The sequence below is a fragment of the Pinus tabuliformis genome, chromosome 8 (assembly GCF_031772625.1).
Source record: "Pinus tabuliformis cultivar Carrire ecotype Pingquan chromosome 8, CPIR1, whole genome shotgun sequence".
Lineage (NCBI taxonomy): Eukaryota > Viridiplantae > Streptophyta > Pinopsida > Pinales > Pinaceae > Pinus > Pinus tabuliformis.
The window spans coordinates 838,321,724-838,335,121 of record NC_142294.1 but is presented as its reverse complement, the minus strand read 5'-3'; the positions used below and the strand labels follow the sequence as shown (position 1 = coordinate 838,335,121).

At 36.8% G+C, this 13,398-nt stretch overlaps 1 protein-coding gene across 1 annotated transcript; it reads left to right on the top strand.

Annotated features, from left to right (window-relative positions):
• Window positions 1-2,939: 2,939 nt before the first annotated feature.
• Window positions 2,940-12,013, top strand: LOC149238189 (uncharacterized). Its single transcript, XM_089372937.1, has 9 exons — window positions 2,940-3,331; window positions 5,601-5,719; window positions 5,853-7,156; window positions 9,500-9,600; window positions 9,703-9,768; window positions 9,943-10,008; window positions 10,128-10,601; window positions 10,789-10,909; window positions 11,290-12,013. Exons 1-9 carry the CDS (start codon window positions 3,182-3,184, stop codon window positions 11,292-11,294), a joined length of 2,406 nt encoding a protein of 801 aa, XP_089229063.1. The 5' UTR covers window positions 2,940-3,181; the 3' UTR covers window positions 11,295-12,013.
• Window positions 12,014-13,398: the final 1,385 nt, after the last annotated feature.

Sequence of the window (13,398 nt, the reverse complement as noted above, 5' to 3'; positions counted from 1 at the left end):
GTGTCTAGGTTGGCCATGACCTTAAAATTGGATTATTGTTATTTTTATTTTATTTTTTTATACATGGTGATGTAGCAACATATTGAGGTCTTGATATTACATCTCATACACTAAATTGGTGTCTAGCTTGGCCATGACCTTAAAACTAGATTATTATTATTTATTTATTTATACATGGTGATGTAGCAACATATTGAGGTCTTAATATTGCATCAATAAAGACTAACTTGACCTTGAATATTATAATTTTTTTTAGACTATGCCAAAGAAAGAAAATGAGTACAACTTTACAACAAAATTTTCATAACACTAAATAACAACTCTTATATACTAAGCTTCAATTCACAAAATTGGATGTCAAGATATGAAAAGCCTATTCAAGATGTTGAAATATGAAAAATCAATCCAAGACTAATTTAGAACAAAAGTATTTATTTATTTTTAAACCATCTTCTTTTAGAGCATGTCGAATATATATATATATATATATTTTAAGCTGATATATATTTGATTTTTTTTGGACGGGCTAAAGCTTGAACCCAAAACATCTAGGGACTAAAGTCCTCACTATCAAGACAACCACTGATCCAGCAAAACTTATATTAAATAAACATTAAAAGATAAAAGAAAATGTAAATAAATCACTTAAATCAATTTGATAATTCAAATTTAAAATATTTTTAAAGTCTCTATCAAAAAATATCTTATATTTTATTTTTTTTCACACTTCAAACACTAATTTAAAATAAATTATGCTTTAATTTTATACTTTAAATACTAATTTCAAAGTCAAATATTTTCCATTTAACTTTCCATTTAGAAAAACAATAATTACAAAATAAATAAATAAATATTGTTTTACATAATTGGAGGACTTATCTTCTACTCACTATCATGATTAAAGATAAAATATATATTACATATTAAATTTTTCCCAATCATTTAAATTTAAAATTTAATTAAAAAATAAAATACAATCATATATATAAATTATTGAGATTGTATATTTTAAATATAATAATTATAAAAAAATACTAAATCTGTTTTATGATAAATTATTGAGATTATATATTTTAAATATAATAATTATAAAAAAAATACTAAATCTGTTTTATGATTTAAAATGCAAATATAATATTTTTGCATAGCTTAATTTATAGATGAAATAGTTTTTTTTATTGGAATTAGTAATTCAATTTTAAGTAAAATTGTGATTAAACATTTTAAACTCAAGTTTTATAAATCATCACTGGAATTGATTAAATTAACTATAAAAAAAAATAAAAATATTTCATTGATATAAATTAAACTAAGCCTTAAAAAATTTACAATTCCAATAAATAATTTAAAATAATTGCTAAAAATAAACATTTAAACTTCCTCAAACATTATATAAATAATTTAAAATAATTGCTAAAAATAAACATTTAAACTTCCTCAAACATTATATCTTTTATATTAGAGTAACTAAAATTTCCTTTCAAATTTTAATCCACCCCCATAAAAAAATACTAAATTTATTTTATGATTTAAAATGCAAATATAACATTTTTGCATAACTTAACTTATAGATGAGATAGTTTTTTTTATTAAAATTAGTAATTCAATTTTAAGTAAAATTGTGATTAAATATTTTAAACTCAAGTTTTATAAATCATCACTGGAATTGATTAAATTAACTATAAAAAAAATAAAAATATTTCATTGATATAAATTAAACTAAACCTTAAAAAATTTACAATTCCAATAAATAATTTAAAATAATTACTAAAAATAATTAGAGTAACTAAAATTTCCTTTCAAATTTTAATCCACCCCCATTCTTTAGGCTTATGTAAGCATATAATTTGACCTTTATTATTTGCCCTTGAATGCTTCGACCTTGGATGTGGTCAAAGTTGGGATAAGGCAATTCCCATACAAATACATTAAGAGCAAAGTCAAGGGTGGCTTTGAATGCATCCTTCCTTGTGATTTTTTTGAGAAGGGCAACCCAAAAGGTAGTGTGAAAGGCTAAGTTTTGAGCCAATTGATTCTTAAAAGATAATGGCTAAAAATAGGGCAGACCAAAGAGGATATTCAGTCCACCATTCATTTACTTATTGGCTAGGGAAATATTAGCAATGCCATCAGAGAAATACCACTGCCTTAAAAATATATAAATTTCCTTTAAAATGATTACCCCATAATTTTGATAGGGAATGGGGCATGATGGCCATCCATGTGTGATTATTTTGTGGCTAGGCTTGATGTTGTTTTCAAATCAATAATGGAAGTGAAAATTGAAAAAGAAGGGTGTGGAGATAGAATAAAGAGTCAATGGTTAGGAGCCTCCAATCCTGGTCGGTCGAAAAGAGGCCATGGCATCAATTGTACACCCTATAATGCTAGGTAGCCTTAGCCTATCCAGTGGTTAATCTGAAATCTAAAATTAGTAAGAGGCCCACCCATTGGAGGGTGTCTTTTTCCTAGTGAGGAGTGTGGTAACATACCATTAAGAGAGCCACATAACCTTAGCAGACAAAACAAAGAGACAACACTCGAGGCAACGACAATTAGTTACACAGGCTCGAAAATCTATGGAAGTAGGCATGGGATGGGAGAGGGGGCCCCAAGGGGTAGTGATTAAAATTAAGGACATATCCCAATCCCAAAGGCACTCCCCACTCTCCCCACTTGCCAATCATTAAAATAGAAAACAAAGTAAAAGGTAAGGTGACCCCTAGAGAGAGGGGGCCGAGGGCGCCTTCACCCTTAGGAAATACTTTACACTATCCCCTCCTCGCGGACGCCAAAATAATTGGTGAACCGGATTGCAAAATGATGCCCTAACCGGGGGTAAAGGGGAGAGGGGTGGGCGGTGGGCACATGCCCGTTAACTGTGGTCAGGTTGAGTCAACCGTGCGTGCGGGGTGTGTCTGTCGGATGGAGGGATGGGGGTGTGTGTTAGTGTGTGAGAGAGCGCGCGTGAGGATGGCGACAACATCTTTTGGGTATCGGATGCATTGCTCTAGCTATAGCTCTTATTGTTGGTGTCACTGTTGGGGTCTCGGTCTCGGTCGTCTGCTTCTGCAGCTGCCTTTGCCTCTGTCTCCTGCGTTGGTTTACTTCGCTGATGCAAATCTACCCCTCTGGCTCTGCTGTTTCTTCATCATCAATTTGAGCCAGTTGAGCCTCATAGATGCCCTGGGCAGGAAGGAATAGTACTCCTGTCAGGCCACCTCCTGGGAATGAAGAAGGAGGCCTATGCAGCAGGATAGCGGATAAGAGCCACAAGGAGCCTCCCGGGCCCAACGAATCACTCTTCTGCCAGCAAATTGATCTCAAAGACGTGGGTTTTCTTTCGCACTGACAGAAAACCCCCTGTTTTCAATTGGGTCAATGTCTGAAGCTACTTATGTTCTTTCTTGGCTGCTGGTTGTGGTTGTTTTGATTCATTTCTCTGAAAATTTGAGTTAAATTTGAGTTGGGTCATTGCCCGCGATGGGTTTTATGTGTTTACCCATTTCTGACAGTGGGTTAAAAGCACGAATTTTGAAGTGGGCTTTTCCTTGTAGATAGTATCGTGCAGTTTTTGTCTCATTCTTTATTGCTGTAGCGCATAGGTTATGGACTCTGTAAGTTGCATAGAATTGACTTTATCTCTATATAACGTGGTTTTTGAAGTAGGCATTTTGTTGGGTTTGGTTTATGCCTTTTCTGTAGTTATGGGCGATGAATTTTTGATTGGGGTATTGATTTAATGCTTGGAGCGTTCCTGTGGAAGTCAGTATTTTCCAGGGATCAGCTGTATGCATTTTTTCTGTCTGTACAGCTTGCTGTAGATCGTGCCTTTTGAAGTGGGTTTAATTAGATTCTGTGATAGCGGTAGAACAGTATCTTCAGAGCTAGTATTTGCCTGCACGTGAGCCTTTTTCTGCAATAATTATTCTGGACCAGCGCCTTGAATCAAATTGTAGGACATGAATTTTGTCCTGGATCTTAACCACACATTAATTGTTGCGGAGCGTGAATTTTGTACTTTGAAGTCTGTCTGCATTGAATTAGTTTTATCTGTGTTTGTTTGGTTTGCAAGAACATGAATTTACAGGGGATCTTCCCCTGAAATTGTTTTTTCTCGGGTTTTTCCAGTGGTAATGGTTGTAGAGCTTGAACATTTGCTGAAAACCTTGTCATTTTGAAGTAGGTTTTTGGCTATAAGCATTTTTCTCGGTGGGAAGTGGTACATATAGGGTCACCAGGGTGGGTCACTCTCTCGGGTAGGCTTAGTCGTTGTCTCCATGTGAAAAGAATCTGTGAAGGTTAGAGGTATAACTGAAAAAGTTTGAAATGGGTCTTTCCCCCAAAACTAATATTGGACAGATTTTCCATGACAGTTGCTGTATATCATGAACCAACGTTGGAGAGCTCGATGCTGGTTTTTCCTATGGGTTATCGATCTTTATTATTCAAGTGAAGTTATTGGAGACCAGAGGGTTTTGTGAGAAAAGGGATTTCCATGCGTTTCTTCCTGGTCTCCTTTTCTGTGATGATCTTTGCAGAGCACAAATTGCTGTATTAAAAGGTGTTATTATTTCAGGAGCAGCGAACAATTATAGTAAACCTGTTTAGTAGTAATTTCAAGTTCAGAAGAAAACTGGATCAGGTCCAGTTCACAAGACCATAAGACTGGCCTACACACTAAAATTCAGTGGATCTGTCAATACACGGTCATGTTTTGATTGGTTGCATTGGAGCAGATTATACATACCTTCAAGTTTCATAAAAGAACTATTTAGGAAGAGGGTTTTTGTCCATGTGCATGGTTATGAGACAATTGATCATTCTGTCCAGACTCACCTAGGGATTTGCCCTTTGTTTCTATTTGTTACAAGGCCCGAGCAGAAATTTCTGCCTTCTCAGCTCTTCTGGGATTCGTCACCTGGCTCTCATTTCCTTAATTATTTGGTATTGCCTTCTCAAAGCCATTATTTTGAAGTGGTAGTTGTCGGTGGTCGCTATTCTATGTATGTGTATGTTTGATATGGGTCTAAACTTGCAAATATACTGATGCACCTGTTTTCTATATGATTGTTGTAGAGCTTAAAAAGTATATGGAGATCCCAAAAATATGAGGTTCCACAGAGGCACGGAGAACAGGAAAAAATGCAGCAGTTTACATATAAGAAAAAAATGTAAAATCTGAAGTGATCAGATAAAAGAGAATGGAAAAACGAGAAATTTTTATGTTAGGGGCTACCATGAGAAAAAACCCACTGAATAAAATTCATATATTAAAGCAGAATGGTGGCATGCCCTCCATATTTTGAATACCAGGGCTTGTCAATCTAATATGGGGTCAACAAAATGCAAGGAAACTATAAAACATTATATAGATTGAGTTGTATTTTGTTACTGCGTTCTAGAGCATGGATTATTGTTAAATCACTCTTTAATTTGAAGTGTTGCCTTGTCTGGATGTTACAGGCATACCTTTCTGTTGAGTGTTACAAAGCAACAATTTTTTATAAGTTATTTTTTGGTAAAAGATTTGTATTTAGTTTTGTTACTGGGGTGATTTAATATCATACGATTTATACCTTTCTGATAATTTTTTGCAGACCATGAATCATTGTGTTCCCAATTGGGATATGGAAAATGGGATTATTCAATCTTCTGATTTCCCGCCTATGGCAAAGGTGAATTGGGATTATGTGCAACCGCAGAAGAGATCCACGATGTGAGTATATTAATATTTTTAATGGCTTCCCAAATGATTTAACAACAATTACCGGCTGGGGAATTGGATACATCAAACTCTGCAATTTCTCATTATTTTTGGTTTTTTATTCTGGTCTCGATGTATTTTTTAGGCTAGAGCATGATATCGAAGAACTTCTATGGGAAAATGGTCAGGTTGTGAACAAAGTGGTCAAGCGTCCTTTTCCAACTCAACTGTCAAAAACATTACAAAATGATGATGCTGTGTTACCTGGGAAGCCTTCCCCTGTGGGAAAGGATAACACTCTGGAATCGGTTGTACATGCCATGTCATCAGCCAATGCTAGTTCCATCCATGAAGATGTAATGGATTCGTGGTTGCACTACCCTCTTGATGATTCATTGGAAAAGGAATACTGCTCTGACTTCTTTGTAGGGATTCCTGGTACAAACGTTCACATGCTCAGAGATTCACTCTCAGGACAGATGAATAATGTACCTGCTGAAAAGGTTTCCAATCTTCCTGCACAGAAAGAATCTTCTATATCAAGTGAGAACAATTCTGCCCCTTGGACAGGAGTATTTGCAGGTATGGTAAATGGTACAAACGCTGCAGTTCCAAGTAAAACAGGCAAGGAATCTCCACCAAAATCAATTAGTTCAGACAAGGCCATGGCTTTGGGTGCGGGAAGAGCATCTGGGATAATTTCCCAATCTGGTACAGACGCATTTGCCAAAGTCAGGACTACAACTCAATTACCAGTCTCCAAATGGCATACTGATGTTCAGGGTTCCAGTAGTTCAAATGATGATCAGCCTCCTTGTAAAAAGACTGCTACCCAGTTATCTAGTTCTCCATTGTCAATGCCACCACCCAAAATGCAGGCAACTGATTTAGCGTCCATGAAGCCTAGCAGGACAAAATTAGTGAACTTTTCCCATTTCTCTAGGCCAGCAGCTACAATGAAAGCGAATCTGCAAAGCATAGGTTCAGCTAGTGGGCTATCAACAACAGGAATACAGAATAGACTGGACAAAATAAGAATGGATGGAAATGCGGCTGCTGAACCCTCCATAATTGAGTCAAACTCTACTGGCGTGACTACGATTGGGTCCAGCAGTGGTGCCAACAGTCGAGCACAAGATATTGGCTCTTGTCAAACTCATCAAAATCCACCCTTTGGGAAAAATTTGGATGTAGCAACATGTTCAGAAGATGTAACAGATTCCAGTGCTAAAGTTTCGGAGCAGGTATTATGCCAAAATTCAGATGCTGGCAGAAGTTTGGTCTCCTGTGGGACAGAGAAATGTGGTGATGCTGGGGATGGTCCAGAGCCAACAATTACTTCCTCTTCTGGAGGTTCAGGTAATAGTGCAGGAAGGGCAGGAAAGGAGGCTACCAATACCAGCAAGAGGAAGAGTAGAGACGTGGAGGACTCTGAGTGCCAAAGTGAGGTAAGCACTATTTTCGTCAAAAGTGCTATCATGTACCTATTTTAGAGAATGACTTTTCAAGACGGAGAACTTGTCATTTTGCAAGTGTTAAGAAATCTTTCTAAGCTAAAAAAAATTATATAATCAAATTTAATGAGATTTTGCCACTACACAATATCTTAAAACATTATAAACAATTTATTGGCCTTTTTTCCATAATTTTATTGCAGAAGAAAACAGTTATCCCATTATAATCTTTTGTGTCTCTCAATTTTGTGCAAGTCATTTTAGTTAATGTTAGCTCTGTTTCTGAATGTTAGTAGGTGAATAGAGCTTTATGGTTTACCGAGTACTTTCTTTTGTACTTGCTAAGCAAGGGCTTATTATCATAGTCAAGTTTTTTTTTTTCAAACAGAAGCGGATAGATTTGTATTACTTAAAAGGCCGCAGCCATGCTGGACAGCAGGATAATACGAAATGGAAAGTCAACAAAAATACTTGCGCTTCTTCAAAAATGACCAACAATTAAAAAATGCTGCCCTAGATACAAAACTATATATTCTACTTGAATATATTCTTACATATTGAGAAAGCAAAAATACTGCTTTGCAGTGCATTTAGAAAACCCGGGCATAATTATAATCCTGTTCTCTGGGAGCTTTCTACTTGATACTAGTCCTCTTCAGAGGATCAATTTCTTCAGTCTTCATTTCGACATCTCCACAAGGCTGTTGAACAGTTGCTTCCTCCTGCACATGAAGCTGAATCATAGAATGTGAGGAGTTTTCTCTAATCCGTGAGCCTCAAGCTCAAGCCTAAAGCCAATTCATATAGCATTTTTCAATGAGCCTCCAGACGTCTAATTGGAGACTTTGCCTTGCCAAAGTTTCCATAATCTCTGAATTCTGGGAGGCCACTTGATCTTTGCAAAAGGGGAGTTCTTCTTGCAACTACTTTGCATTCTTTTCATAATGATGCTGGGCCCTTCAAACTTCACATGAACAATGGCAATTGCACCCTTCCCTTGCCATTTACCAGATAATTCCCCCAAATACAATGAAGCAGAGCAAGATCCAAAATTTCACCCTCAAACAGAGATGGGGAGGTATCCAAGGATGCCCAAAATCTCTTTACTCCTAGTGCAATTGCAGGCCAACAAATCTACCAGTTAAACACACTGATTCCCTAAACAAGCAATGACCAACCAGAGTCATGGTTCTCACCACCAATGACTGCCAATTGGAGGATGGAACCCTGAATACCATAAGAAGCTTGCCCCAAAAAATATATGGAGAGCTTCCAGATACACCAGCAGACAAGTACATCACCGCAAATAGGAGATTCAAAACCCACATTCTGTCATCCGAACCATCTCCTCTGACATAAATTTCGTTTCTCAACTGGTTAAATGTGAATGTATCAGAGATTTGGGGGGATTTATTTCAAATACTGTGGACACTATGAAGTGCCATCAGTTACCATCCTTAAAATGGGCACTATCCATCCCTTGGGTTGTATGTAAAGAAATTCTATCAATTCAAGGGAGGTGGGAAGTATATAGAACAACCTCTCCCCTCCACCCAGTCTGCCTCCAACCTCCCATCTACACATATTTTCCACACTTCTAACGATATGGCTTCATTGCTCTTTTTGTCTACAGACTTTTTATGCTTCTGGAGAACTTGATAAATTCAATTTTTACAAATAGTTGTTCTATGCTTTGCGTTCTGTGAATGATCCTCTGCAATCAAGGGTGTGACAGATCCATTTGTGTATGCTTGAAAAGGATTATAAGTGTTGAGTCCCCAATCACAGTTTAGCCTCTGGATTCCTCTTGCCTTTAGAAGCATTAACCCTTGCCACAGTGCCATCCTACTGCATGGTTATTAGTAGCATTTCCAATATCCCATCGGAAAGTGGTTTCTTGGTTTCCACCAGGATCATAGCCAATACCCCCCACACCTGCCGCCCCTTATACTTGTAGTGATGCTATCAAGCACAATCAATTCGTATATGTTGAACTACAAGTCATGATTGCTTACATGCTTGGACTACAATAATATATGCTTGTACATTTGTGGTCCTTTGTTCTGTAAAGAATTTGAGGTTGACAATTCCATATGCTTGTGCTTTCTGGGTCTGGGGTTTGTTCTGTAATGAATTTAATCTTGACAGTGTTAAATGATAAATCTGCTGTACTTTATGTCAGATCCCCGAAATGTTTAATGTTTTGAATCTTTTAGTGATTGATGTCAGGTGACTATTTCTGTAATAATTGTGCAGTAGAGATATGTGTATTGTTAATCTATTTCGATTATTTTTGAGACTTGGGAGGCATGAAGCATTTGATTTGGTTGTTTGCAAGATGTTGAATATGAATCTGCAGAAGCAAAGAAGCCAACTCCGTCACGCACTACAACCTCCAAAAGAAGTCGTGCTGCAGAAGTTCATAATTTGTCAGAAAGGGCAAGCCTTTAAACCATATGAAATGTCTACTGTGCCTTCTATGTTTCTTCTCATAATGCATGCAATTATCTAATTTGAGTTTCTCTTTATTCTTGCAAACAGAGGCGAAGGGACAGGATAAATGAGAAAATGAGGGCTTTACAAGAGCTTATACCTCACTGTAACAAGGTTTTCACTCCAAGCCATGTTGCAATAATCTGAAGAATGCCTCAGGCATAAGCCTGCATCATAATCCACTGCCAAGAATTAGATCTTTTTAATTATGAACCTTTAATTTACTTAAGTCTCATGCCTGTTAGAGGATTTGTTTCTTTTGCTGATACTTGTTATGTGTGATTCCAGTCTGACAAAGCTTCGATGCTGGATGAAGCTATTGAGTACTTGAAAACACTTCAATTGCAAGTACAGGTAGAATCTTTATATATAATCAAAGAGATCTCTTGTCATTTCAAAGTATATTAGTTATTATATTGCATATTTTTCTTCCTCTTCTGATGATGTCCAATTTGCTTTCTTTTACATCACAGATAATGTCAATGGGAGGTGGAATGGGTATGCCTCCATTTGTGTTTCCTGGAGGTATGCAGCATTTTCAGGTACCACAGATGGCACATCTGTCTCCTATGGGTATGGGCATAGGTATGGGATACGGCATGGGAATGCTAGATATGGCTGCCACTTCAGGTCGACCTGTTATGTCATTGCCTTCCATGCATGTATCAACACTTCCTGGTTCCACAATTCATTGCCAAGCTGCATTGCCCTTGTCTGGAATGCCTGGACCAAGCCTTCCAATGTCCAGGCTTCCTGGACCGGGATTACAAGTATCAGGGCTGCCTGTATCAACTCTTCCGGTGTCTGGCTTACCTGGAACAACTCAGCCTGGATTAGTCTCAACCTCAGCTTCAGGCTCCACTGATTTGCAGGATATGCAGAACGCAAATGTGATGGGTCATTATAAACATTATATGAATCATCATCAGATGCAAGGGCTGCCCCAGGTTGGTGTTGTGAGTGAGAAATGTATTTTATTGTTCATCTACTAAGATCTAGATATGAGTCCAGCAAAATATGATCTGGTTTCTACTCTTCTTCAGCAGGAGAGGTCTAAATTATTTAAAAGATTATTTTAGTGTTATTGGTCCAGACGCTGACTGATCTAAACTTTTTCTTCTCATCATTTGCTAGGTACTAAATGGAAACTTGTATAATTCTTCAATGGCACAACCTGCTCCTCAAAATCCAGTTCAGTCAGATGGTAGGGGAGCCCACAATACAGTTAGTGCATCTGGAAAGGCCGGCACCACTGGTAAGCATTATGACTTATTCTTTTATTTTTATTTTTTCTCTTTGTTGAGAAAATGAATTTTTACATTACATTATTGATAAGGAATAAATTTACATCGTTTGCAACATCAGAGAACTAAGGCTGACTATAGAGGCCTCCTTGTCCAACAAAAACAAGAGGGCCAACATTTAATCAGCCTAGAATGATTGTCATCTTCACATTGATGTTCTTATTTTTTTTAGAAGTAGTTTTATGGGTTCTCAATGGCTGCATATCATGAATGGGCTTTCAGCTGCAATCCTTTTTCCTTGTGGGTTTTGTGGCCATTTTTTTTTGCTTGCTGTCACAGGGACCATCTTGTTGTTTGATATTATTCACTGTGCCTTTTGAATATATTGCAGGCTAGAAATGGCACCAATGAATCATTTCATCAATTTTTTTTTTTTTCTGGGAATGCCCAAAGCGGATACGAGGCTGGGATTGATCCCTTTCTGCGAATGGATTCTTGAGTCTCCTGGGAACAAGTCACAGTAACAAAGCTGCCCTGACTTGGAGGCTTCTGGGGTGTTTTGCAGTTTGTATATTAGTTTTGGAAAAGCATTGGTCTTATATTTAGTTACATCTTCCAAAGGTTTTTAGTGGCCCCAAATATGTATCACAAAAGATCTAGCTGCCACATGGTGGTAGTGTCAATTAAGCGATGCAAATTGCATATTTTGCATCGAGTATGTCTATCGAGATCCCCTCTAACATGCCAGTGCTACCTTATACATGGTCAAGTTTTCTGTAATTATTCTTACAATGTTCATCATGCCGGGAGCTTAAAGGATGTTTAAAAGCTCCGAGGCATTTCAACCCATTCATTTTTGATAGATGTTTGTTTTCTTTCTAGATGTGAGAAAATAGTCTCATTTCTATTTGTTTAGGAGCATTTCCTAAGGTGGTCTGTTCTCTCAAGGCTGAAGGTGTATGCTATAAGCTTAATGAAGTTGGAAATGACATCAACAAACTCCTACTTTCAGCGATTGGGTTCTGGAATCTGGAAGGAGTTATTCCTGGTCATTCGTATAGGGCCAATTTGAATTTGTGATTGAAATATTAACTACACTTCATTATGACTCTACAGTTATCAGTCTTGCTGTTATTGTTGTTACACAGTTTCACTCCTAAATAACAAAAAATTCTGCTCGATAATGTTGTGCATGCTTTTGAAGCATCTATTCATCTGTCTCAGCATTTGGTCAATTAAATTTTCTGCCGTACTTCCCAGGAACTGTTTGAAATATGCACCTGTAAGAGCCCTTTTACTTTCCCTTTTCTGATCTGCAGTTCTTTAGAGGTCCAGTATACGTCGGTAGTCTTTTATGGTATATTTACTTCATTTGAGAAAATTTGCAGCATAAAATAACAACTTAAACCCTGTTGGTTTTCCCTCAAAATCTGTATATTTTCATCACAAACGTGGATTAAAATAAATATTCTTTAATCAACTACAACATTTTTTATAGATACTGGAATTTTTTGCTTGTCCACCTAAGGAATATTTATAACAGCAATTTAATGCTGACATCTATTGACAAATAAGAAGATCACTCTGCGGTATCTATTTTGAGTAAGATTTAATTGTGTTTTTAGAACTTTCTTGATTATGTACCATTTCAATTCCTTGGAATTTAATCCGTTTTGAGCAAATTTGTATTATTCTTACTGAGCAAACTTGGTGGCCGTACTCCCTTTACAAAGCCATTTAACTCGTCGCAATACTAAATAACAAGGACCAAACCAGACCAAACCAAGGCTGGAATTGCAGAAGCTGCTATAACAAAGCTTAAGTACATTTTTTTTCAAACTAGGTGAAAAAGATTCTGCTCGAAAGTATATGACAAGCAGCTTTGCGACATTTTAACAAGGTACAGGAGTCTAGACAATACCACTACAAAATTTTCTCATAGTTGATTTTGTATACAAATGACCTTAAATCAGCTAAAGAACAGTAGATGGGGAAGGTTTGTGTTATTGCTTTTAGGATTAGATGGGAAGGTTTATGTTATTGTTCTTGGGATTAAATAGCCCTTGGTCATTAGGACTTTTGTTCACTAAGGAGGAAATTTGAGATTGTATAATCAATTATAGCAGCATCGTGAAGAATCTATTTTGAACCTCAAATAGTAGTAGAGTATACTATTTTCTTTAGTATGAATGATATGCTGGCTTGATACAAAACTGGCAATGTAGATAGAAATATGGGAAATTATTCGAAAGGAATCGTAAGAGATGGCCTGTAAGAGTCTTGAATTTCAAGCCAAACAGTTGATGATTTTGGGGGTGGGGGGATATTGTATGAGGTGCTACCCTCTTTTTCTGGTTTTAGCTCTGCAAAGCGTAGTTGGAAAAACATGGAGAAGTTGTCGTTAACTCAATACTTTCTGCAGAGACTTCTTTCAAAGTATATCACGTTTTTTGCTCCTCCAAAATAGAGCATTCGAATTCAGAAAGGTTTCCCAGTGAAT

Coding starts and splice junctions, on each gene's coding strand:
- LOC149238189 (XM_089372937.1), top strand. CDS start 3,182: ATGCCCTGGGCAGGAAGGAATAGTACTCCTGTCAGGCCACCTCCTGGG. Junction 3,332..5,600: donor AGCAAATTGATCTCAAAGAC/GTGGGTTTTCTT, acceptor AATTTTTTGCAG/ACCATGAATCATTGTGTTCC. Junction 9,601..9,702: donor TTCATAATTTGTCAGAAAGG/GCAAGCCTTTAA, acceptor TCTTGCAAACAG/AGGCGAAGGGACAGGATAAA.